This window comes from Nycticebus coucang, chromosome 3 (genome assembly GCF_027406575.1).
Source record: "Nycticebus coucang isolate mNycCou1 chromosome 3, mNycCou1.pri, whole genome shotgun sequence".
Taxonomy (NCBI): domain Eukaryota; kingdom Metazoa; phylum Chordata; class Mammalia; order Primates; family Lorisidae; genus Nycticebus; species Nycticebus coucang.
The window spans coordinates 10,193,675-10,217,132 of NC_069782.1; the positions used below are offsets into that span (position 1 = coordinate 10,193,675).

Genomic DNA, 23,458 nt, shown 5'->3' on the forward strand with positions numbered 1-23,458 from the left:
TGCCCCACCTACCTCTGCCCTGTCTTTGCTGATCTCTCTTGTTTCTGCTCAGCAGTTTTTTTTTGTTGTTGTTGTTGTTTTTGAGACAGTCTCAAGCTGTCACCCTGGGTGGAGTGCCGTGGTGTCATAGCTAACAGCAGCCTCCAACTTGGGCTCAAGTGATCATCTTGCCTCTGTTTTTCCATTTTTAGTAGAGATGGGGTCTCACTTTTGCGCAGGCTGGTCTCAGACTCGTGAGCTCAAGCAATCCACCCACCTCAGCCTCCCAGAGTGCTAGGATTACAGCCACTGTGCCAGTTCCTGGAGGTGTGTGTGTACAGATACAGCCAAATGCAGATAACTCACTGCCCCACCTTTAAAAAAAAACTGAAATGAGAGCACAGGATGCATACTGTTTTCTGTACTTTGCTTTTTCACTTCCTGTATCTTGGAGATCTTTCCATTTCTGTACCAAGAGAGCTTCCTCATTCTTTTCCATTGTGTTCTGTTCTATGGATGGGCTGTTCTTTATTTAATCAGTCCCCGCATGATGGACAGTTGGGTGGTTTCCAAGCTTTTGCTATTGCAAACAGCCGATGTTGGACAGCCTCATCCAGGCCTTGTTTTTGTACCATGCAAGAAATGGGGTTGCTGGTCAGAGCTGAGTAGGGTCAAATCATCTTCCAGTAGGGATTTACCAGCTCACACTGACCTCCTGAAGGAATGCCTGACTGCCCCGTAGTTTGCTGACAGATGGATGTTACCTTGTGGGACTTTTGACAATCCTAGGTGAACGATGGTCTTTTAGGATCATTTTAATTTGCATTTCTCTTACAAGGAGGTCAGGCATCTTTTCCTATGAGTAAGCCATTTATTTTAATAGTTTCTCCGTAAAGTGTGTGTTCAAATCTTTTGTCCTATTTCCCATTGAGTCTTTTTCCCACTGGTTTGTAGGAGCTCATATCCACATATTCCTTTTTTGCCTGTGATAAGAATTGGGGTATTTTTTCTTATGCCTTTAGTGTTTTTGCCACGTGGGAAGGAGAGGAGAGAGTTGTTTGCTTTTTAATGGCTTCTGAATTTTAAGTCAGATTTTAAAAAGGGTTGTTTAACCCTAGGGTTATAAGGTGATTCTCCCTTTTCTTGAACCTTTCATTGTTTTAATTTTTATTAAGTGTTGAGTAGATACAAAGAATAGACTTAAAATATGTTCATGGTATAAGGTGACCTTTCCTGGGCACCACCCAGCTGGATGAGGACATCCCTGTCACCTTTTTCTTTTTAAGGTGACACTTTATTGACCTTAGTAGAGTGCTGTGGCATCATAGCTCACAGCAACCTCCAACTCCTGGGCTTAGGCGATTCTTTTTTCTCAACCTCCCAAGTAGCTGGGACTACAGGCACCTGCCACAACGCCTGGCTATTTTTGTTGTTGTTGTTGAAGTTTGGCCGGGGCCGGGTTTGAACCCACCACTCTCGGTATATGGGCTGGTGCCCTACCCACTGAGCCACAGGCACCGCCCGATACTTGTCACCTTTTAAAGACCCCTGGGCACCCTTCGTCTGTCTTACCCTCTACCTTCCCCTCACAGGGGTAGCCACTGTCTAGCATTTAAATTATTCCCTTTTGTTGGGGTTTTAACGTGTTATTTGTGTCCCCTGTAAGTATATGAGTGTCATTATCTGCTTTGAAGTGAACACAGATAGACCTGTGCTTCCCTTCTCTCTCTCTTTTTCTTTAATTGAGGTAAAATTCACATAACAAAAAATGTACCATTTTAAAGTGCACAATTCAGTATGTTCACAGTGTGCTGCAACCACTGCCCCTGTCTAGTTCCAAAACAGTTTTCATCACCCAGAAAGAAACCTTCAGTCCGCTTAGCGGGTGTCCCCTGTAGCTCAGCCCTCAGCCCCCGACAGCCACTGCTCTGCTTTCTCCATAGATTGGCCTATTCTGGACATTTTGTGTGAAGGGGATTGTTCATTATCTGTCTTTTTGTGTCTGGCTTCCTTGAACTTGTGTCTGAGGTTCATCTGTGTTGTAGCATATAGCAGAATTCTGTTCCTTTTTATTGTTGAATAACATTCCCCTGGAGGGACATACCCCATTCTGTTCATCCGTTCAGCTGTGATGGACACGGGGTGGTGGCCACATTGTGGCTTTGGTGAGGAGAGCTGTTGCCTGCTCTCTTACCCCAAGGTGAGCAGCTGGGAGTCCACCCGGGCCCTGTGCAGAGGCAGCAGCATCCTTCCTTTTCACTGCTTGTGGGATCTCTTGTGTGACCTCACCACTCTAACTGTCCTGCTCCTGGTCATTGGGTTGTTTGTCCCCATCCCCTAGTGTGCTTGGAGTTCTAAAGGACATATACTCAAGAGTGGAGTTGCTGGGTCCAGGGTTTGTTTATGTTCAGCTCTACTTGATAAATACAAAGAATTCATGCCAACTTTCACCTCCACCTTTTTTTTTCCTTACATACAAATTCTTGGTGCACTTGGAATTTGTAATGTGAGCTGTGGTGTCTTATCTGGCTAGCCACTTGTTCCAAGGACATTTATTGAACAGTCCCATCTTTTCCCTGACAGGAGGTGCCAGCTTTATCCTGCCCTGAATTCTCCCAGTGGTCACATCCCCCTGGAGTCTCTGTTCTGTCTGTGCTAATGTTGCATTGTTTAAGCTCTTGTGTCTGGAGTCACTCGTGGCCACCAAGAAGACTCCCTGTGTTAGCTTAGCCCCTAGCCCTCCACCTTGCCTCCCTCTTTGTTATTATAGCTAGGGAAACTGAGGCACAGTGCAGTTTGGGTTTGGTCTTTCTTGTGACGAATTGTGGGGTGGATCTTGGTGTGTATGAGGGTATAGTCTTACCCGGAACTCCTCGAGAACCTAGAGGTGGGATTCAGAGGAGGTGGAGGTCTAGGCAGGACCCTTTTACCTAGACTTGGAGGCCAGCAGAGCTTGGGCTTCGGATTGATGCTTGAATCGGCATTTACTGGTCATGTGACCTAGAACAGGGTCTCAGTTTTCTCTGTAAAGTGGGGATGAGAATCAGAAGAGCTGCTGGGATAGAACAGGAAGGGGTTGGCATTCATGTGGGTCGGGTAGTTGGCTGTTTATTGCCATCCTGTTATCCTGCAGTCCAGGGTTGTCCCAGTAGGTACAACTTCCCATCCCTCTTGGGCCCCTGCCTCCACACCCCACCTCAGCCTGACACACCCCACTGACCCAGCCTTTCTCCACAGTTAAACTGCATCCCGTAGGTGGTCTGTGAGCCTCTGTGTCCCTGCCCATCCCCCACAGGCCCAGCCTCCTCTCTGCCTCCGGCCTGTGGCTCCTTTGAGTAGTCTTCATTGTCTCTGCTGTCCCTTCAGGAAGCCCTTGCTAAGCTCTTCCTGCCTCCTTCCCAGCCTCCCTCATGTGGGACACTAGTCGGCCCCAGGCCTGGAGCTCACCAGACCTCAAAGTGCCAGGTGAGGTACAGAGGGTGACCCTGTTCCCTTGCCTTCTCTGCCCCCGGCAGGTGCCAACATTGCGTCTGGTGAAGAAGTCGCCATCAAGCTTGAGTGTGTGAAAACAAAGCACCCCCAGCTGCATATCGAGAGCAAGTTCTACAAGATGATGCAGGGGGGAGGTGAGGGCCGGGAAGGGGCCCAGAGCTGTGACAGTGAAGAGGGTGGGGGGTGGGGGCGTGACCACCTCTGATATTCCCCTTTCTGGCTCCCAGTGGGGATCCCATCCATCAAGTGGTGTGGAGCCGAGGGGGACTACAATGTGATGGTCATGGAACTGCTGGGGCCCAGCCTCGAGGACCTTTTCAATTTCTGTTCCCGAAAATTCAGCCTCAAGACGGTGCTGCTCCTGGCCGACCAGATGGTGAGTCCACACCCACCCACCTTGGCCAGATGCCTATGGGCCCTGCCAGGCAAGCCACTGCCCAACCAGCCTCTACCTCCCTGTCATGCCAGTGGGGCTAGGATAGGATACTAACTCTTCCTCCAAAGGGTGCTGGAGGAGGGAACAGTGGTAGAGACAAAGGGCAGGTCTGGACCAGGGGACCTCAACCTCCAGCTGTAGAATTCTGGAGGTATTTGTTTAAAATGCAGATTCCAGGCGGTGCCTGGGGTCACATAGACCTGGATCCTGTCCAGAGTGGTAACCGTCGGAAATAGCTAAGCCTCTCTGAGCCTTGGTTGCCTCATGTGAGAGCCTCCTCTTTGTGGGTTGTTGTGGGGATTAAGTGGGTACCATGCAGTGCCGGGCCAGAGTGGGTCCTGCTAACGAGCCATTGGTAGGTCCTAAGCTCTTCATAAGCACAGAGGAGCAAAGCTTCTTAAAAATAAGAAACCATAGAATTTGGGGCCTAGAATGGAACAGGGAGATCTTGCCGTGCAGGAGTTTTAGTCTTCATCTGCAGCTGACCTGCAACGTGTCTGCAAACACTCTGGGATTTAAATTAAATGTGTATGCACAGAGGAGGGTCGTCAGAGTCTCACAGTGTGTGAGGCTCAAGTGGTGCTCAGCTGTGCCAAAGCCTGAGGCCCAGAGCAGTGTGACCTCCAGAGGTCATGGGCATGGGTATTAGTTTGATTTTTTTTTTTTTTTTTTTTTTTGAGACAACAGTCTTAACTATGTTGCCCTCAGTAGAGTGCCATAGTGTCACAGCTCACATTAACCTCAAACTCTTGGGGTTTGAGGCAAGAGCGATTCTCTTGCCTCAGCCTCCCAAGTAGCAGGGACTACAGACACCTGCCACAATGCCCAGCTATTTTTTTGCAGTTGTCATTGTTGTTTAGCTGGCCCAGGCCCAGTTCGAACCCACCACGCTCGGTGCATGTGGCTGGCGCAATAACCCCTGCGTGCTACGGCGCCAAGCCTTAGTTTGAATTTTTGAAACAGCTTACGGGAAAGAAAGGGCTGTGTTCCTGACTTTTGTGTCCTCTGAAAGCTGGGAGATGAGTCCCGTCTTTTGTGCTCCATCTCTGTCATCCCTGCCGAGTTCAGGCTTCCCTGATGCTCAGTTGCCTCTATGACTCTGGCTCCCCACATCCCACGAGGGTAGAGCCAGAACGGCTTCTGTAGAGGTCTGGACGTCTTTTCAGGTTCATCTTCATTTCTGAATCTTACGATTAGCTTTCTTACCTTGCTTTCTTTCCCTGTCTCACAACAAACTTGGTGAATTCTTCCTTCTGAGTTCATCCTAATGTCACTTCCTCCAGGAAACCTATCCTGATCTGCCCCTTGAAATCATCCTTTATAGTTGAATGCAGATCTTTCTCCCTCACCAGGGCAGGGACCATGTGTGTGTTTTCCATTTCTGTGGCCCCAGCTTGGGCCTGGCTCAGAGCACTTAGTGAAGGCCCCTCCATTGAACACTTGGTGAATGGCTTGCTGTCCCTCTCTCCTCCCCAGATCAGCCGTATAGAGTACATTCACTCCAAGAACTTCATCCACCGGGACGTCAAGCCTGACAATTTCCTCATGGGTCTAGGGAAGAAGGGCAACCTGGTCTACATCATCGACTTTGGCCTGGCCAAGAAGTACCGAGACGCCCGTACCCACCAGCACATCCCCTACCGGGAAAACAAGAACCTGACTGGCACTGCCCGCTATGCCTCCATCAATACCCACCTGGGCATCGGTGAGCGAGCTAGCCCCACAACAGAGCACACCTATGGTTACTGGCCATGACCTTTCTCAGGCCCTCCTGCCCCTACTGAGGTGGAGGGGCCCTGGGCACTTTCATTGTCAGCCTTTCTGCAAAAGTCCTGACCCTGTCTGCCCCTAAGCCTGGACTCACTCCTGACCTCGCACCAAAGTTGGATCTTCCTCCGCATGCCCAGTCCCACCCTCCCAGCAGCCCCATTGAGTGGGTGAGGACATATGCCTGTTTGTGTGGGCTGGGAACACAGACTCAGATTTTACCCAGGCTGCTTGAGGTCATGCAGCTCAGTGAGTGTCAGAGCTGGATTTGACCCTGACTTCCTCTGTGCCAAAGCTTGTGGCCACTCCATGATGGGCCAGGCACTGTGGGTACCCACTTGTAGATATTGAATGGTTTAAGTGCCCAAGTTGGAAAAACTAGGCCCAAACTGAGCTGAGGAAGCTCTGCCTTGGGCCCCTTCTCTGTAGAAGAAAGACAGTAGCAATGCCTGTTCAAAACAGGGTTGCAGCAAACTGGCACGGGATGGGGGTGCCGGGTACATAGTGAGGAACACAACCTGGATGAGGAGCTGGGGGCCTGAGTGGACCCTGCCACTCACTTTGCTTTCAACTCTACGTGCAGAACAAAGCCGTCGAGATGACCTAGAGAGTTTGGGCTACGTGCTCATGTACTTCAACCTGGGCTCCCTGCCCTGGCAGGGCCTCAAAGCAGCCACCAAGCGCCAGAAGTACGAGCGAATCAGCGAGAAAAAGATGTCGACGCCCATCGAGGTCCTCTGCAAAGGCTACCCCTGTGAGTAGCCCAGAGTAGCCTGGGGACTCCTTGAGGCCCTTTCTGAGGGGAAGGTGAGGTCACACAAAGCCCATGCTCGGCTACCACAGCCCTTAGCACCAGAGTACTCATCAGAGCTCTCTGCTGCTGCTCAGACATACTTGGGGGCCTGGACTGCCTGGGCCTGGCTGCTCTATACCATGTGTCCCTCAGCCACATCCCTGCCTTAGCTCCCAGGGACCTTGCCCCCCACTGCAACTTTTTTTTGAGGAGGAGGATCTGGAAGCTTTCCTCCTACTGTTTAGGGTGTGTTGGGAGGTCTGATCAGGCTCATGAATGTCCTTGGAGTATATGACAGGTATTGTTCTGTGGCCTCCTTGATCCCCTGAGAGCTTGGGAAGAGCAGGTAAAGGGACTCTGAGCTGCTGTTCACAGGTCTTTACTTCCTCAGTTTTCAGAGGCTCTGCTCTCAGGCAGGCTGGGGTTTTTGGTTGGTTGGTTTTATTTTTTTGAGACATAGTCACATTATATTGCCCTCAGTAGAGTGCCATGGCGTCACATCTCACAGCAATCTCTAACTCTTGGGCTTAAGAGATTCTCTTGCGGGCGGCGCCTGTGGCTCAAGGAGTAGGGCGCCGGTCCCATATGCTGGAGGTGGCAGTTTCAAACCTGTCCCCGGCCAAAAAAAAAAAAAGAGATTCTCTTGCCTCGGCCTCCCAAATAAGTGGAACTACAGGCACCCACCACAATGCCAGGCTATTTTTTGGTTGTAGCTGTCATTGTTGTTTGGCAGGCCCAGGCTGGGTTTGAACCTGTCAGCTTCAGTGTATGTGGCTGGTGCTCCAGCCACTGAGCTACAGGTGCCAACCCAGTTGGTTTGTTTTTAATATCTATTCTTAGTAATAACGTCCAGTAGTTTTGAAAACAGACTGGGGTTTCATCCCCACTGGGAGGTGGGAATGAGGGTACTGTTCTTTTTTTTTTGGTTTTTGGCCAAGGCTGGGTTTGAACCTGCCACCTCTGGCATATGGGACCGGCGCCCTACTCCTTGAGCCACAGGCGCCGCCCCCCCCCCTTTTTTTTTTTTTTTTTTGAGACAGCCTCAAGCTGTCACCCTAGGTAGAGTGCCATGGCATCACAGCTCACAGCAACCTCCATCTCCTGGGTTTAAGCAATTCTCTTACCTCTGCCTCCCAAGTAGCTAGGACTATAGGCGCCTGCCACAGTGCCCAGCTATTTTTTGGTTGCAGCCATCGTTGTTTGGCGGGCCCGGGCTGGATTCGAACCCGCCAGCTCAGGTGTATGTGGCTGGCGCCTTAGCCGCTTAAGCCATAGGTGCTGAGCCGGGTGCTGTTCTCTTATCTGGTCATCCTGTCCTCTCTAGACCAAAAGTATCTGCAGGGACAGTGGTTGGCTAGGATGGTGCCAGCTGGGGGGCTCTGGGAGCATGGCCTCATGGCAGCCTCCTCTGTCCCCTGTGATCCCCAGCGGAGTTCTCCACATACCTCAACTTTTGCCGTTCCCTGCGGTTTGACGACAAGCCTGACTACTCTTACCTGCGCCAGCTGTTCCGCAACCTCTTCCACCGACAGGGCTTCTCCTACGACTACGTCTTCGACTGGAACATGCTCAAATTCGTGAGTCACCTGGAGGCCGAGGCAGGCTTGGGGGACCAGGTTGGGAAGGCCCTGACTCAGGGCAGAGTGACCTGGTGGCGGGCAGGCCTGCCAGCAAGCGGGAGGTATGAGCTGGACAGTGCAGCCAAGCTCACTGGGGTTCCAGAGTCCCCTAAACTCAGCCTTCTCAGTGCTGACAGCACATGCCACCATGGCCAACAGAGCCCGGGCAGGCTGATGCCCCCCACCAGACCGAGGAGGATCCGACTTGGGCTTGAGTCCCTCCTGGGTGCCTGTGGTGCCACAAGGGTGTTGCTGGTGGCCCCCCCTGCTGCCTTGGTCCTCGCCTACACTGGCCTGTTGCTCTGGTTCTGGGTATCCCGGGTGGCTGCCTCTGCCGCAGCCTCTCTGGCCAGCCTGGGCCCATTTATAGTTGTTTCTTTCTTCTTGGTCATGGGACCTTGGGTCTTGCTAGGCAGCTGTTCTGTCTCCCCCGTTTAAGGGTCCTGGGTGGGGGGTGGGAGCAGCATTCGTCAGTTGTGCCTAGAGCTCCGGAATCCGTGAAATTGTGTTTTGTTTCGCACCTCTTCTGGAAAAGGGGGCTTCCTCGAGCCAGGCTCAGCCCCATGACAGTGAAGCTATCGCACCATTCTGTCCCCGCCCCTGTCCCTGTGCCGGGCCCACGTTCCCACCCACATGCTGGTAAGGATCCGCCAAGGCCTGGCCTTTCTGTGATCTGCCACTTGGCCAGTGAGTGCCAGAGGCTGAGCCTCAGGTGTGCTCTGTGTGTCCCTTCCAGGTGCCCGGCCCCCCTGGGCACCCAGGACCCCCCAGATAGGCCCATGGAAGAAGTGGAGGAGGTGGAAGAGCTGCCCCCCCAAAACTACTGGCCTGTGGTCTGGACTCCAGGGCCCCGTTTCTGATGTCGCTGGGTACACCTGAGCCTATCATGGCCAGGCCTGAGGAAGTGTCCTCTGCAGTGATAAGGGTGACTCTTGTGCCCAAGAGGTGGCAGTGCAGTGCAGAGGGCGGGGTGAAGAGGCCCTGCCTCAGATTCTTGGGAATGAACCAGCTTCCTGAGGGCAGGAGAGAGCCTGGAGGAGAGATGGCAACGCGCCTGGGTGTGGCAGAAACGGGCACCAGGAGCAGGCTCACAGCCAGACCCCGGCGCTGGCCTCTGTATTGCACCTGAGCTTATTAAACTCCTACCCTGCTTCATCCTGGTGTGTGTCTCCCTTCATGTGGGCCCTCAGCCCTTTCTGCCAGATGCTCAGGAGCGAGGCTTAGTTCTCCCAGACGTGGAGGTCAGCGCCTTGGGCTTGGGCTCCTTTTCTTGCTGGGTTTCAGAAAGTGTCCTGATCCTGTTCCCTAAGGAGTAGGACAGAGGCTGGGCAGAGAACAGGGGTCTCACAGGCCAAGAACCTCAGGGAGAGGCCTCTGTTGCCCTCCCTTGTGAGGGTAGAGGTGGCAGATGGGCAGGGGGGCATGCCTTTTTTTACCCCAGACCATCTGGATTGGACTGGGGCCCTCAGGGCTAGCTTTTCTCACCTCAAGGGCATCAGGCACTGGGCATTTATTTGCTCATCGCTATACAAAGTCATTCCTGAGTCTGATTCTGTGACAGGTTTAGGCCTTCGGCTCAGCACAGTTCCAAGAACAGATTTCTCATTTTCTAGACCTCTGCCATTAATTAATTAAACTTAATAAAAACTGAAAATGTAGTTCCTCAGTCATATTTGACACATTACAAGTTCTTAGGAGCCAGAAGTGGCTGAGCAATAGCCACCACATCCAACAAGACAGATACGATCGTTGCCTTCATCATCCCAGAAAGTTCTGAGGACAACACTGCTCTAGATGCCTCCTTGCAGAACTTCTCACGGGACTGTCCAGCCAACAAGATCTCTTCTCAAGCCAAGTCAGGAGCACCCTCCCTACCTACTGCTGAAGTCCCCCTTGGGGCAGGTCCTGGGGTCAGAAGCAGGGCAGCAGCACCCACAGCATTACCCTCTTTCAGCCTCTTGTCCAGCCAACAAGATCTCTTCTCAAGCCAAGTCAGGAGCACCCTCCCTACCCCCGCTTCCTGAAGTCCCCCTTGGGGCAGGTCCTGGGGTCAGAAGCAGGGCAGCAGCACCCACAGCATTACCCTCTTTCGGCCTCTTGTCCAGCCAACAAGATCTCTTCTCAAGCCAAGTCAGGAGCACCCTCCCTACCCCCCCTTCCTGAAGTCCCCCTTGGGGCAGGTCCTGGGGTCAGAAGCAGGGCAGCAGCACCCACAGCATTACCCTCTTCCAGCCTCTGGCGCATCACTGCTTAGCAACCTCCATCAGCCCCTGGCAGAAGTATCTGTAGGATGGACAGTGGGAACTTTCCACACTTTTCACTCTTGAGAACAGGCCCCTCCCACACTACCCTGTCCTGCAATCTTTCATTAAGCACCTGGCAGAGGACAGGACGCTGCTGGGTACCACCAGGCTGCAGACTCTCCTATAATGAGGATTGCGCCCTCAACCTCCTTGGAGTGGTTCACCGCGTTGTTTGGCATCGGGGCACTAGGATCCCCGGAGCCCTGGGCCTGGATCCTGCTCTCAGCACACACAGCCACTGTGTTCTGAGGTCTAGCCAGCAGCGGGGAAGAGATGCACAGCCATGGACAGGTCCATACAGCAAGTGTGGAAACTTGTGACATGGCTGAACCTTTGTGTTGTGGGGAAATAAAGGCCAAGGAAGCTCCTTGATCTGCATTTCTTAAGGCATTGCTGGGGTTGGATTGAAATAAGGAGAGTTGCTTACCTCCTTCCTCTGAGGCTGGTTTTGGCCTGAGCTTGCTGGGGTCCCACAGGGCTGTGCACCTTGGAGCAAATCACTTAACTGGGGGATGAGATTAACTTGCATTGCGAAGTCAATGTGCCCCTGTCCACAGGAGGTTTGATACGTGATGCACAACTCTTACTTATCCCATGGTCCCTGGTATAGCTCTGGCTGAGTCACCCTCTTTGCCATCCTCTAACTGGGTAGGAGCCCAGGGGGAGGCCAGAGGTCAGGAGCTGTATTCCTGACTCCCAGGTCTGCCTGCGAAGCTTCTGGGTGGGTGGATGAAGAAATGTGCCCCTAGAGTATTCTGCGAAGGCAAGTCTCTGAACAGCTTTCTCTTGGGGTGCAGAGAACACAGTGGGACCAGGTGGAAGACACCTGTGTTCTGACCTCAGCTCCAGAGCCGTGTGACCCCAGGCAGGTCAAGAAGCTCTTCTGAGCCTTGGTACCTTGCTAGGATCCAGGGATTGTTGTGATCCAGCCACCACTTCCTAGAGTTGAAGACAGGCCTACCCTAACCCGATTTCTTGGCCGGTCCCCTGGGAGAGACACGGGTTGCAAAAGCCCTACCCCATGGCCCACGAGCAGGCCTCCAACTCAGCCTATAGCTCTCTCCTCCACAGATGCGGCCCCCCTCCTGCCAGCCCCCTGCCCTTCTCTGTGGACACCCCCAGGACCAACTAGGTAAAGCAGCCATGTTGCTCCCACACCTGCTCCTCTCTGGCCCTTTCTCATTTCCTCCTGCACAGCAGCCAGCAGTGGCTGGAGGGCAGGGCTCAGGGGACCCCTTCTGTCCCCACCTTGCCACTTGATTTCTTCTTCCTCCATGGAGCACTGAGCCCCATTTTTTCTCCAGCTCCCCCTAGCTCCTGTCTCCAAGGCAGGCCGCATTTTGGGGTCCCCTGGGCCTCCTGGCTGTGGCCTCCACAGCATCTGTCAGAACCCATTGCACATCCCAGGGCAAGGGAAGGATGGCCTTCTCATGAAAAGAGCCCTTAGCTGTGTAAGCCCCCCCAATTCCTGGCATAGCCTTCAACTGATTATGTGACAGGGTCTGTTCTTTCCTCTTTCTAGACACCCCTTCCCTGTCTGCTAGTGGCCTCTGACACCTTTCCCTGTTTGGTGAAAGCCTTGAAAGGGCTGAGGACTCTTGGTACACAGAGGGGCCCACAGTAGGTCCTAGCCCCCAGTCGGAAGGGCCAAGGGATATCCTTGGTTATTCTAGGGACATCAGCCCTCCTGGTTCTGATTCCAGCCCTGTGAGACCATGGCAGACTGACCTCCTTCTGTCCCTCAAATGTCTGCTGTTCCCTCTTCTGGTGGTTATGTGGCTTCATTTCTCTGCTATGTGATCACAGGGAGGAGGTTAGACTGGAGGGTTTCTGAGATGCCCGCCTGGCCTCCCCTGCTCTACTGTCCTGTGGGGTGCTGGGGCCCAGAGTACCTGGGCCTCCAGGGCTGACTGGTGTCTCCTCCCTGCAGGGTGCATCCCGGAACCCCGAGGACGTGGACCGGGAGCGGCGAGAACACGAGCGCGAGGAGAGGATGGGGCAACTGCGGGGGTCCACGACCCGGGCCCTGCCCCCTGGTCCCCCCACAGGGGCCACTGCCAACCGGCTCCGCAGTGCAGCCGAACCTGTGGCTTCCACCCCTGCCTCCCGCATCCAGCAAGCTGGTAAATAGGGTCCTCAAGAGCAGTGAGGGGCAGCGGGGGTCGTGGGCTCTTTTTGTGCCCACTCTGAAGGTGGTTTCCCTCACTTCATCCTCTAGGCAATACATCTCCCAGAGCGATCTCACGGGTCGACCGGGAGAGGAAGGTGAGTATGAGGCTGCACAGGGGCGCACCCGCCAACGTATCATCCTCAGACCTCACTGGACGGCAAGAGGTCTCCCGGATCCCCGCCTCACAGGTGAGCTGCTTTCACCCCAGCCACTCCCAGCTGAGCTGCAGACCCTATAGAAACCCCCTAGTCTGGGCTCAGACCTCTTGACTCTGTTCTCCCCTCTCCTGACTCAACCTAGAACCCAGAGTTGGTCTCATTTAATCCTCTGAGGCCTAATTAGCCCCATTCAGCAAAGTCAGAAAGGAGGTTGGGAGAAGTAACATGCCCCAGCAGGTGGGAGAGCTGCCCACCCAGGGCCTTAGAGATAAGATGCTTGTGGTCCCTGCCAGGAGGAAGGCCCCTCACTGGCCAGAGAATGAGATGGATGAGTGGGTGAGGTCCTGTCCAGTGGTTCCACTCAGGCCATGTTTGGACAAGGACAGTTGGGAAGTAGGGATGTGTGGTTGCCCAGGGAAGGGGATCTGGCAGAGGTAGGTGGAAGACTTGCCCTCCTGCCTGTGAGGGAGGGGCCTCCACCCTGGCCACCGATTTGGGTGTGGCCTGCCGCAGTCAGTTGGGACATCACACACCTTCCCTTAACTTGAGGGGCTTGGTGGGGGCAAGAGGAGCACCACCCTGGGGACGAATTTGCCAGATCACCCTTCCCAGGAGCAGAGGGACTTGACTTGAAGCTTGTCCCCCCACCCCCAATCTCTTCCCCTTCCCCAAAGACAAGCGTGCCATTTGACCATCTCGGGAAGTGAGGAGTGCCACCATCGGACCAGTGTTTGTTTAGGTGAGTTGGTGTCTATTGTAGACACAGCCCAGCCTAGCCAGGTCTAGAAACACCCACAGCCCCAGGAGGAGACCAGTTGTGGAAAGGGTTCAGGGAGTGGCAGATGGTACCAGGTCCCCCAAAACCAAGGACCTCAAGGGAGGACTGAGGCATCCTCTGAGCAGGCCTGGCTCCACATGGGTTAATTGCTGCTGCAGAGCTCTTTCCCTGCCCTTGAGCCAGTCTTTTCCTTTAATACAGTCTGGAAAGTTGGTCATAGCATTGACCAGGTCATGGGCTCTTGACATCTGGCTTGTTAATCTGAGTTAATTCACAAAGCACTGAGCACAGGACTGTTGGCTTAGGAGTTCACCTGCTGTGGACTCAGGCTCCTATTGGCCTTCCAGGGGCAGGATAGGTCCTTTTGCAAGTGGGAGCCTCAGTCCTTTCTCCAGGACACCATGAGGCCCTGAGGTGGTGAATAGTAACTCTTCACTCTGGGGCCTGGCTTGGGGAAGGGGAGGTGTCAGAAGGCTTGTTGAGTATGTGAGGAAACAGTCTGAGCTCCGTGGAGAAGAGATGTACATTGGGAGGCGGTAGTTTGCAGTCAGGAGACTCGGTCTCACACCAGGACATACTGGGTTTGCAGAAATTCATCCACACAGCAGAGACACACACAGGATGGTGGACCCTCATCAGGCCATTGTGGCTGGGGTGGGCAAGTGTGTGGCCAGGGAGCTGCTCACCAGGAGGGCAGAGGAGGGAGAGAGACTGTTTCCTTCTCATAAAAATGGGGCACCTGCTGTGTATTGGGCCCTGAGCTGAGTGCTGGGGCCCAGAGAAGGACAGACCCAGGGACGAGAAGATAGGAATTGAGGAGAGTGTGGCAGATGGGTATCTGGAGGCAGCAGTGCACCTGACCTCTCTTCTTTCTTTCTCTTCTAGTGTCTTCACTGTTATTTTCTTTTAAACAACAAGATGAAAAAAAAAAAAAAAAAACACTCAAAAGACCCAGCACAAAACCGACGATGGATTTTGTTTCTTAAATTTTTTTTTCTTTTTTTTTTTGCCAATGACAAGAAGATGGGACACCCTTAGCACTGAGGAACCTTGCTCCCTGGCATCACAGGCTGCTCAGCCCATCCCCACAACCCTGGGCCACAAGAGGCAACTGCCAAGTCCCCAGCCCAGCTACCTGTTCCACCACTGCTCCCACTTGCTGGAAGAGGAACACCTTAGTGCTGCAGCTGGGTCTCACACGCCAACAGAAGTGGCTGGAGGAACTCACATTAGGAAGTGGTGTGGTCACTCAAAAGCAGGTTCCACTGGGTTTTATGAGCCTTGGAACCGAGGAGAAACGCACAGCCCCCACCTCTCCTTTGCCTCTCCTTGGAGACCTCGAGTGGGTGGAGAGGTGGTAGGGCCAAGATGCTTTGTGTGTTTGTGGCTATATTTGACCTGTGTTCCCCAGGGCAGCAGGTGCTGCGTCCCCGCCTCCCCGGGTGAATTCCTTTCCCCCATGTCTCCTAACAGGGGCATGGATTGGGCTGTGACATCCACATCCCTCAGGGCACAGAGGGTCCTCACCACCCCTAGACTGTCATCAGCCTGTGGCAGCCCCACCATCCATGCTTAGTCTTAGGGCAGAATCTTTGGACACTACTTCTAACAACATCTGACTGTGGGTTATAAATTACTCCCCTGGTTCTGATAGTCACCTGGGGTCTCCCCTCTCCCCAGGTTTCACCTTTCTGAGGAGGAGGAGCCTGAGGTTAGGATCAAGTGCTGGATTTCCCCATCCTTAGTTAACTCCTGGTTTTGTTTTTTTGTTTTCTCTGTGTGTTTTTCCTAATTTATTTACCTCTGTTTCCCCCTTTCCCCCTTTTTTTTTAATTACAGAGCAAAACTTTTTATTACTTTGTAATTTAAAAAACTGAAAAAAATACTGAAGAACTTTGGGGGGAATTTTGTACTTTTTTCCTGTGTAAATATTGGACTTTTTTGAGCTTTATTGTGGTTGTTAATTTGAAGTAATAAAGTAGAAAAGGATAATGTGATGTGGGCAGCCCTTTGTCTCTCTCTGCCCCCGGGACTTCCTCCACCAGACCTGGAAGGGGGTCTTTCCTGGACCAGAGTCAATAAGGAACAAGACCTTCCCTCGGATGCAGGTGTGGCTGGGACCACATTCATCTCAGACACTTGAGCAGTGGCTGGTCTGTCTGGGGGGGCCAACTGGGGTCTTGTTGCACTGGGGTGGTGTTGAAGGCACCTCCCACACACTCAATGGTGCTGATGGCCCAGGACCACACTCTGGAAAGCAGGGTACTAAAAGCTGTTTACAACATGATTTTATCCACATAAGAATTGGTGAGTTAGATCTGGTTGATAGCACTGCCTTCAGAAGAAAAAAGGTTCAGGGGTAAAATAACTGGTAGATCCAGGTTTTGTTTGGAGACAAAGTCTCACTCTGTCAACCTGGGTAGGGTGCCGTGGCATCATAGTTCACAGCAACCTCAAACATTTGGGCTCAAGCAGTCCACCCACCTCAGCCGCTCATAGTGTATCACAGGTGTAATACATTGCGCCTGGCCCTTACTTTCCCACCTTTCATTAACTCAATGGCCATTACTCCCAGTCTCAACCCAGAGACGAGTGAATGATGTGCCCAGCTCGGCGCCTGTGGCTCAAGTGGCTAAGGCGCCAGCCACATACACCTAAGCTGGCGGGTTCGAATCCAGCCTGGGCCTGCCAAACAACAATGATGGCTGCAACCAAAAAAATAGCTGGGCATTGTGATGGGCGCCTGTAGTCCCAGCTACTTGGGAGATGGAGGTAGGAGACTCGCTTGAGCCCAGGAGTTGGAGATTGCTGTGAGCTGTAATGCCATGGCACTCTACCCAGGGGGGGACAGCTTGAGGCTCTGTCTCAAAAAAAAAAAAAAAGCGAGTGGTGTGCCCAGAAGTAACTTGAAATGATTCCTTACTCTGTGTTATTAGTTTGCCAATTTTAATAATGAGTTAATGCTTCTCTCTCCCCCTCCCCCATCCCACTATTTGGTTTAATTTTATTTGGGGGATATGTAAGATACTTACATATACAAAATTCAAGCTATGAAAAAGCTCTAATCAGAAGCATTCCCGTCCATTCCCATCCTGTTCCCATTTTCACTTGCTTTTAGTTTATTCTTCCTGCAGTTCTTATTCATAGAGCTAATATATATGGGAGAGGGCAGTGGCAAACAGCTGGAGGAAGTGACAATTAAGCTGAGCGCAAAGGGGTGACCAGAATGTGTCAACCGTCAACCATACCAAGTATTAAGTATGCCAAACAGTCACCAGGAAACTTTGCCCAGTGCAGAGGAGGCAAACATGCGACCTGTTGAATCATTTCCATTCATGCTGCAGACACACTGATTGGACTTGGGTGGGTGCCAGGGAGCCAGGTGCTAGGCTGAGGGGGGAGCAGAGTGCAGGAGTGAAGAACAGGGAGTCCAGAGGGCTTTGAGCATTGTCTAAGTCTCAGTTTCCTCCTCTGTACAGAAGGGGTGGTGATGCTTGTTTTTTTCTTTTTTTATGAGGCCGCGTCTCACTCTGTTGCCCTGGGTAGAGTGCCATAGCTCACAGCAACCTCAAACAAACTCTTGGTCTCGAGATCCTCTCACCTCAGCCTTCCAAGTAGTTAGAACTACGGGTACCAGCCACAATGACCAGCTATTTTTAGAGATGGGGTCTTGCTCTTGCTCAGGCAGGTCTTGAACTCCTGAGCTCAAGCAATCCACCCATCTCAGCCTCCCAAAGTGTTAGGATTATAGACATGAACCACCATGACCGGCAATGATGCTTATTTTTAAGGGTTGTCAGGATTAGATAAGGTAGATGAACACAAGGGCTGAGTCCATTGAGGGCTCTTGAGGGCTGAGCCATTTCCAACCTCTTGCTCAGGACAAGCCTGTGAAGTTGGTATGTTATGGTCCCCATTTTATGAGGATGTGGGCCCAGAGGCCCAGGAGAACTAGCTCCACACCCCTACCCTCTTAACCTTTATGGTACCAGGCGACTTTCCAGTGGGTGCACAGTAATGGTAACTATATATTTTAAACTTAGTGTCAATTTTGGCATCTAGGGGCTCATAGTCCTAGGGGAAATTCCACTCTGAGTAGCAAATGGTTCCCTCAGTCCAGAATCCACTGTGAGATGCTCAGTGTGAACTAAGGACAAAGGAGTAGGGAATGTGTCTGGTGTCATCAAAGATACTTGACCTATGGGCAGCGCCTGTGGCTCAAGGAGTAGGACGCTGGCCCCATATACCGGGAGTGGTGGGTTCAAGCCTGGCCCTGGCCAAAACTGCAAAAAAAAAAAAAAAAAAAGATACTTGACCTGAGCCTTGAAACGTCAACCAGTCATGGTGGTTCCTGCCGGCAATCCTAGCACTCTGGGAGGCCAAGGTGGGTGGATTGCCCAAGCTCAGGAGTTCAAGACTAGCCTGAGCAAGAGCAAGACTCCATCTCTACCAAAAATAGAAAAATTAGCCATGGCTCGGCCCCTGTGGCTCAAGCGGCTATTTACTAGCCACATATACCTGAGCTGGCGGGTTCGAATCCAGCCCAGCCCAGCCCACCAAACAACAATGACGGCTGCAACCAAAAAATAGCCGGGTGTTGTGGTGAGCACCTGTAGTCCCAGCTACTTGGGAGGCGGAGGCAGGAAAATTGCTTGAGCCCAGGAGTGGAGGTTGCTGTGAGCTGTGATGCCACGGCACTCTACCCAGGGTGACAGCTTGAGGCTTTGTGTCAAAAAAGAAAAGAAAAGAAAACTAGCCAGGCGTAGTGGTGGGTGCCTTAGTCCTAGCTACCTGGGAGGCTGAGGCGGAGGATTGCTTGAGCCCAGGAGTTTGAGGTTGCTGTTAGCTATGATGCCACAGCACTCTACCCAAGGTGACAGAGACTCCGTCTCTAAAAAAAAAAAAAAAGTGAACAGGAATTTGTGGGGGCAGGAGGAGAGCATGAAAAAGGAAAATTCACTCCCAGCAGAGGAAAACAGTCTGTGCAAAGGCCCAGAGGTATGAATTTGATCTATTCAGGGATTTCCAAGTGGAGGGGGAGGGGGCCAGCCACAGTAGCTAAGGCTGTGGGAGACAGAGGCCAGATCGTGCACAAGTGGGCATGTATTTAGAAAGCTCTCCCACTGCCTAGCTGCAAGCAGCTCATCCTTCTCGACCCCTGGCTTCCTAATCTGTAATGTAATAGTCATGCTGTACAGAAACTGTTACTCCCCTTAGCCAAACCAGGGCCCACTCGCCTGACATCCACAGGTCAGCAGCTGCATCTGCAGAGCTGCTATTGAGGGCAGACGGCAGAAAGCGTTAACTGGAGGAATGTGAGCCTGGCAACACTGGACAGGAAGTTTGTAGGAAGGAGAAAGGAGGCAGGGGAAGGCTTAGGGAGCTATGGTCACAACCCAGGCAGGAAGTGTCCAGAAGGCCTGGAGGACTGAACGAGTTCAGAATGCGAGACAGCAAGGGGTCAGAAGGGTGGGGGCTGGGAGCATAACAGGGTCACTGATGGAAAGCTAGAACGAATCAGGGTACAAAGTGAAGCTGGTGGGGAGAATGGTGCATTCTCAGCCCGAAACCCAGGAGGGGCACTCCCATGGGTGGAATAGCATGGAGGCTGTTGTGAAGGTCAGAGAGGCTGTGTTTTGGAGGCCAGAGATCCCTTGAGGAGGGGGGTATGGAAGATGGACAGTAGAAGGTTCAGAAGGAGTAGGGAGGAGCCAGGGAGATCTTGGCCTAGGACAAAAGGAGGGGGAGGCTTCATGTGAACTTGGTCCTGCTACTTCCCCTGTGTGTCTCATCCCCTGCAAAAAGGCAAGTCCCTGGTGTCACTGGTCTGCTCCCTCTTTAATTCCTCTCTGCTTGCTGCCTGCCCCCTCTGTACCCTTGATGCCCTCACTCCTTACTCCAGGGCCTTCCATGGGAGAGCAGATCGGGCAGACACTGAAGCAGCTCTGACCAGGTCCTTTCAACACAGCTCTAGCAAAGAAGATGGTTCTTTCCCTCCCCGCCCTCCCAGCTCTATTTCAGAAACAGATATCGGAACAGCTGAAGCTAAGATACTGAGTCCCCTGCCACCCCAGGCCCCTTTCCCAGAGCCTACAGCACAGGCACCCATGGGAATTCATGGAGTCACTGGAGGTTTGAACAAAGTTCAACCTCTGACCTTGCATTGCCCAATCCCTGCAGCCTTCTCTGGGGCCTGCCATTTCCGTGTTTCCCTGCCTACTCATAGGTTGGGAAGAAAGAAGAGGTTAGGTGCAGGCTAGATGTTGCCATGGGGACACCTTTCCCTCCTCCTTCTTCCTCTGGCCTCCTCTTCTTTCACACTGGCCTTACGCAATTCCCACCACTGGCAGCTCCCTGTCCTTCCAAGTGGGCCTTGTGAGGCACATCCCTGGTGTACTGAGGTTCAGGAATTGGCATACCCAGGGCTTGGCTTCACGGAAGCTGCACTGCCTGTGCAGGAGAGGCTGATGGTGGGGAGGGCTGCCAGTGAGAAGGGAGGGGGCTCGGCGCAGGGGCTACAGGGAAGAATGCTGCCCCTTTGAGGAGGCCCCACTGGGGACCTCCACAACGGATGCCTGCAGACCTGTGGACTGTAGCCTGGGCCCCTCAGGTAATCATACCTCCCAAGGCCTTTCATCTCAACATCTTTAAAGCACCTGTGATCAAGATGTGGCCCCTTTGAAGGGATCTCCTGGAGGTTTACCCAGGCGCAGGCAGGAGGTCTAATGAGTCACTGCAGCATGGGGACTGGGACACCCAGGCCTCTGCCTTCCTCCTCTTCCTCTCTCCTCCCTCACCTTAAAGCTTCCCTGAGAAAACCCAGGACCCAGCCTCCATAGCTCCCCGCATGCCCTTGACCCATGATGGGCCTCCTTTTCCTAAAGGTATGTCCAGGAAAGATTGTCTGCAACCTGGGATTTTATCGAGAATTTGAAAGATGTTCCTAGTGATTCCAAGAAAACTGGAGAGTGTATCCTTTCTTTGGCCTGTTTTTCTTTGCTGGCTCATTTGTGTCGGCTGGGTGAGTTGGCAGGGGGACTCGTCACAGCTAGGCTGGGGGTACAGATATGTGTGCAACCGAGAGCAAGCCAGGTAAAGGAAGTTCTTTCTTGTGTATCCATGTCAGGCTCTTGTCACAGCAATCTGTGAATCATCACCAGACGCATCCCTGAGTCACTCACACACACCCCCAGATGGTATCCCCCAGGAATGGCCTTGTTCTGCTTGCTGGTGTCATTGATGTCACCCTCCCAAAGGGAAGGGCTACATGAAGTGGGGAGCATTTTTCTTGCTGGCTGATTTCCACCAGTGGGGGCTGACATGGGTCCTGGGTTCATTTAACAAACATCCTAGAGGGCCTGCCCTGTGCCAGGCTGCCCAGATGTGATCTTGGCTAAATAACATTGCTTCTCTGTGCCTCAGTTCCCCAGTCTGCCAAGTGACAGTCACTGCTGCTTGCGGAGACACTGTCTAGTAAACAGCTTAGTGTACATAGAGCAGTGGTTCTCAACCTTCCTAATGCCACAAGGTATTTTCATTGTTAAAAGGGGTCACAACCCACAGGTTGAGAACCACTGACGTGGAGGATACTCAATAAACAGCAGTCCTGATGAAGATGATGAAGAAGACACTAAAGCCAGCCCCTGTGTGGCAAGAGATGCCAATCAAAGATGATTAAGATCTAGTCCTTTATGCTCTACCTGAGCAGCATTTCTCCTGACTTCCACAAATCTCCTGGGCATTTCAAATCACACACATATATTTGCATAAATGAGATAACCAGATGTACCGCTCTGTGTGCTATTTGCTTTTTTCCACTTGATGACATATCTGGGGGGAACCGAAGTTTTGTCAGGGACATGAAGGAGGAGTGAGCATCAACTAGAGAAAGGAAAGGGATGGTGGGAGAATGAGAAACAGTGCTTAAGGCGATTGGGAACAGCCGTAGCAAGGCCCTGACACTAGACAAAACGCTGCTGCTGGAGGCCAGGCACGGGTGGCTCATGCCTGTAATCCTAGCACTCTGGGAGGCTGAGGTGGGTGGATCGCTTGAGCTCAAGACTAGCCTGAGCAAGAGTGAGACCCTGTCTCTCCTAGAAATGAAAAACTGGCTTGGCGCCCATGCTCAGTGAGTAGGGCTCTAGCCACATACACTGAGGCTGGCAAGTTTGAGCCCAGGCTAAACAACAATGACACGGCAACCAAAAAAAAATAGCCGGGCATTGTGGCAAGCACCTGTAGTCCCAGCTACTTAGGACGCTGAGGCAAGAGAATCACTTACGCCCAAGAGTTGGAGGTTTCTGTGAACTGTGATGCCACAACACTCTACCAAGGGCGACATAATGAGACTGTGTCTCAAAAAAAAAAAAAAAAAGAAAGAAAAGAAAAGAAAAAGGAAAACTGAGGCAAGAGGATTACTTGAGCCCAAGAGTTTGAAGTTGCTGTGAGCTATGATGCCACTGCACTCCACCAAGGGTGACAAAGTAAGACTCTGTCTCAAAAAAAAAAAAAAAAAAAGGTTGGGAGGCGCCTGTGGCTCAAGGAGTAGGGCTGGCCCCAGATGCCAGAGGTGGCGGGTTCAAACCCAGCCTCGGCCAAAAACTGCAAAAAAAAAAAAGGTTGTTGCTGGAAATGGAATCATTGGCAGCAGTGTTTGGAACAAGTTTGCTTAAAAACTGACCTATTTTGGCAGCACCTGGGGCTCAAGGAGTAGGGCGCCAGCCCCATATACTAGGGTGGCCGGTTCAAGCCCAGCCCTGGCCAAAACCGCAAAAAACGAAACAAAACAAACAAACAACAACAACAAACTGGCCTATTTGGCTTGTTTATGTTTTCACTTTCAAATAGGAATTTCAAAAAGGCTCTTCTTACTTTCCTTAATATTGTAGATAACAAACGCTACACTTACTGAGTGCTTATACTGTGCCAGGCCCTGTGCTAACAGCCTTACTTGTGTTATCTCATTTACTCCCCATATCAGCCCTAAAAGGATGGTCCTGTTATTATCCCCATTTTACAGATAAAGAAACTAAGGCTTAGGGGTGCTTAAGAGACTTGCCCAAAGCCTCGCAGCCTGTCAGAGCCGGGATTTGACCATTGGGATTTGGCAGTTGGCCATTGCACAGGCTAAAATGTCTCGCAAGAGCTAGCCCGTGCTGACACCCCTGTCCTGGTTTCCCCCTTTTCTGCTCTGGATGAGGTCGTGTTTTGGCCCTGTCCTGATATTCCTTTCTGGATGACCCTCGGAGTCACTCAAACTCTCTGAGTTATTGAACATCTGCAGTTATTTTTTTCCTCTCCTCCAGCAGCACTCTGCCTATTCTACTGATCAGGACACCCTATTTTCCTTTGGGACTCACCCCTCCTCTTCAGTGTCTTTAGTTCAGAAGAGGCTGACTCGCCTACTGGCTCTGGAGGTGTGGGGGCGTGATCCAGGCCTGGCCAATTGCATTTCCTGGCTACACTGATTGGTTCAGAGATAAGAATGTTACCTAAGCTAGGGGCCAATCTGAGGTGATCCTGGGACAGACATACTTTGGAATTCCTGGGGAATGGGTGCTGTCTCTGCCACTATGGGTGGGGGGAGAGAAGGCCCTGGGAATGGGGCCAACACACACACACACACACACACACACACGAGCAAGAAACAGAAATAGCATCTAATGACAATATGTGAGTCCTCAAATCCACCTCTGCTTTGTACTTCCTAATTAAGAGAGCTCATAAATTCTCTTCCTTTGCTTAACTTGGTTAATTGGGTTTTAGTCTATTGCCACCAAAAAGGCCTAATTCAGGTAGGAAGTTCGTCGAGTCTTAGCAGCACAGTCATCAGATGTGTGCACAGTGCTGTGTCAACATTTCATATATCCTTGAGACAACCCTGCCACTTGGGTTTACACTCCACTTACTTAACAATGAGGAAACTGAGGCTCAGAGAGGCAAAGTCCATGTCTAAAATCATCC

The 23,458-nt window shown here is 52.1% G+C and overlaps 1 protein-coding gene across 7 annotated transcripts in view; it reads left to right on the forward strand.

Moving 5' to 3' along the window:
* CSNK1E (casein kinase 1 epsilon) overlaps positions 1 to 15,492 on the forward strand; it is a 40,468-nt gene extending 24,976 nt beyond the window's left edge. For 3 of the 7 annotated variants that reach the window (XR_008378854.1, XR_008378852.1, XR_008378853.1), the window contains exons 3-11: positions 3,495 to 3,605; positions 3,699 to 3,847; positions 5,384 to 5,612; positions 6,258 to 6,428; positions 7,896 to 8,044; positions 11,461 to 11,521; positions 12,320 to 12,512; positions 12,608 to 13,456; positions 14,381 to 15,492. Coding sequence is in view for 2 of the 7 variants with exons in the window: in XM_053584440.1 (XP_053440415.1) it covers positions 3,495 to 3,605; positions 3,699 to 3,847; positions 5,384 to 5,612; positions 6,258 to 6,428; positions 7,896 to 8,044; positions 11,461 to 11,521; positions 12,320 to 12,512; positions 12,608 to 12,747; positions 13,392 to 13,408 (1,220 nt within the window). In the remaining 5 variants the exon portion in view is untranslated. Of the gene's footprint in view, positions 1 to 3,494; positions 3,606 to 3,698; positions 3,848 to 5,383; positions 5,613 to 6,257; positions 6,429 to 7,895; positions 8,045 to 8,621; positions 8,726 to 8,822; positions 11,522 to 12,319; positions 12,513 to 12,607; positions 13,457 to 14,380 lie in introns of those variants that run through there. The other 4 variants (XM_053584440.1, XM_053584441.1, XR_008378856.1 and 1 more) reach the window with 4 other exon arrangements.
* The last annotated feature ends 7,966 nt before the right edge of the window (positions 15,493 to 23,458 follow it).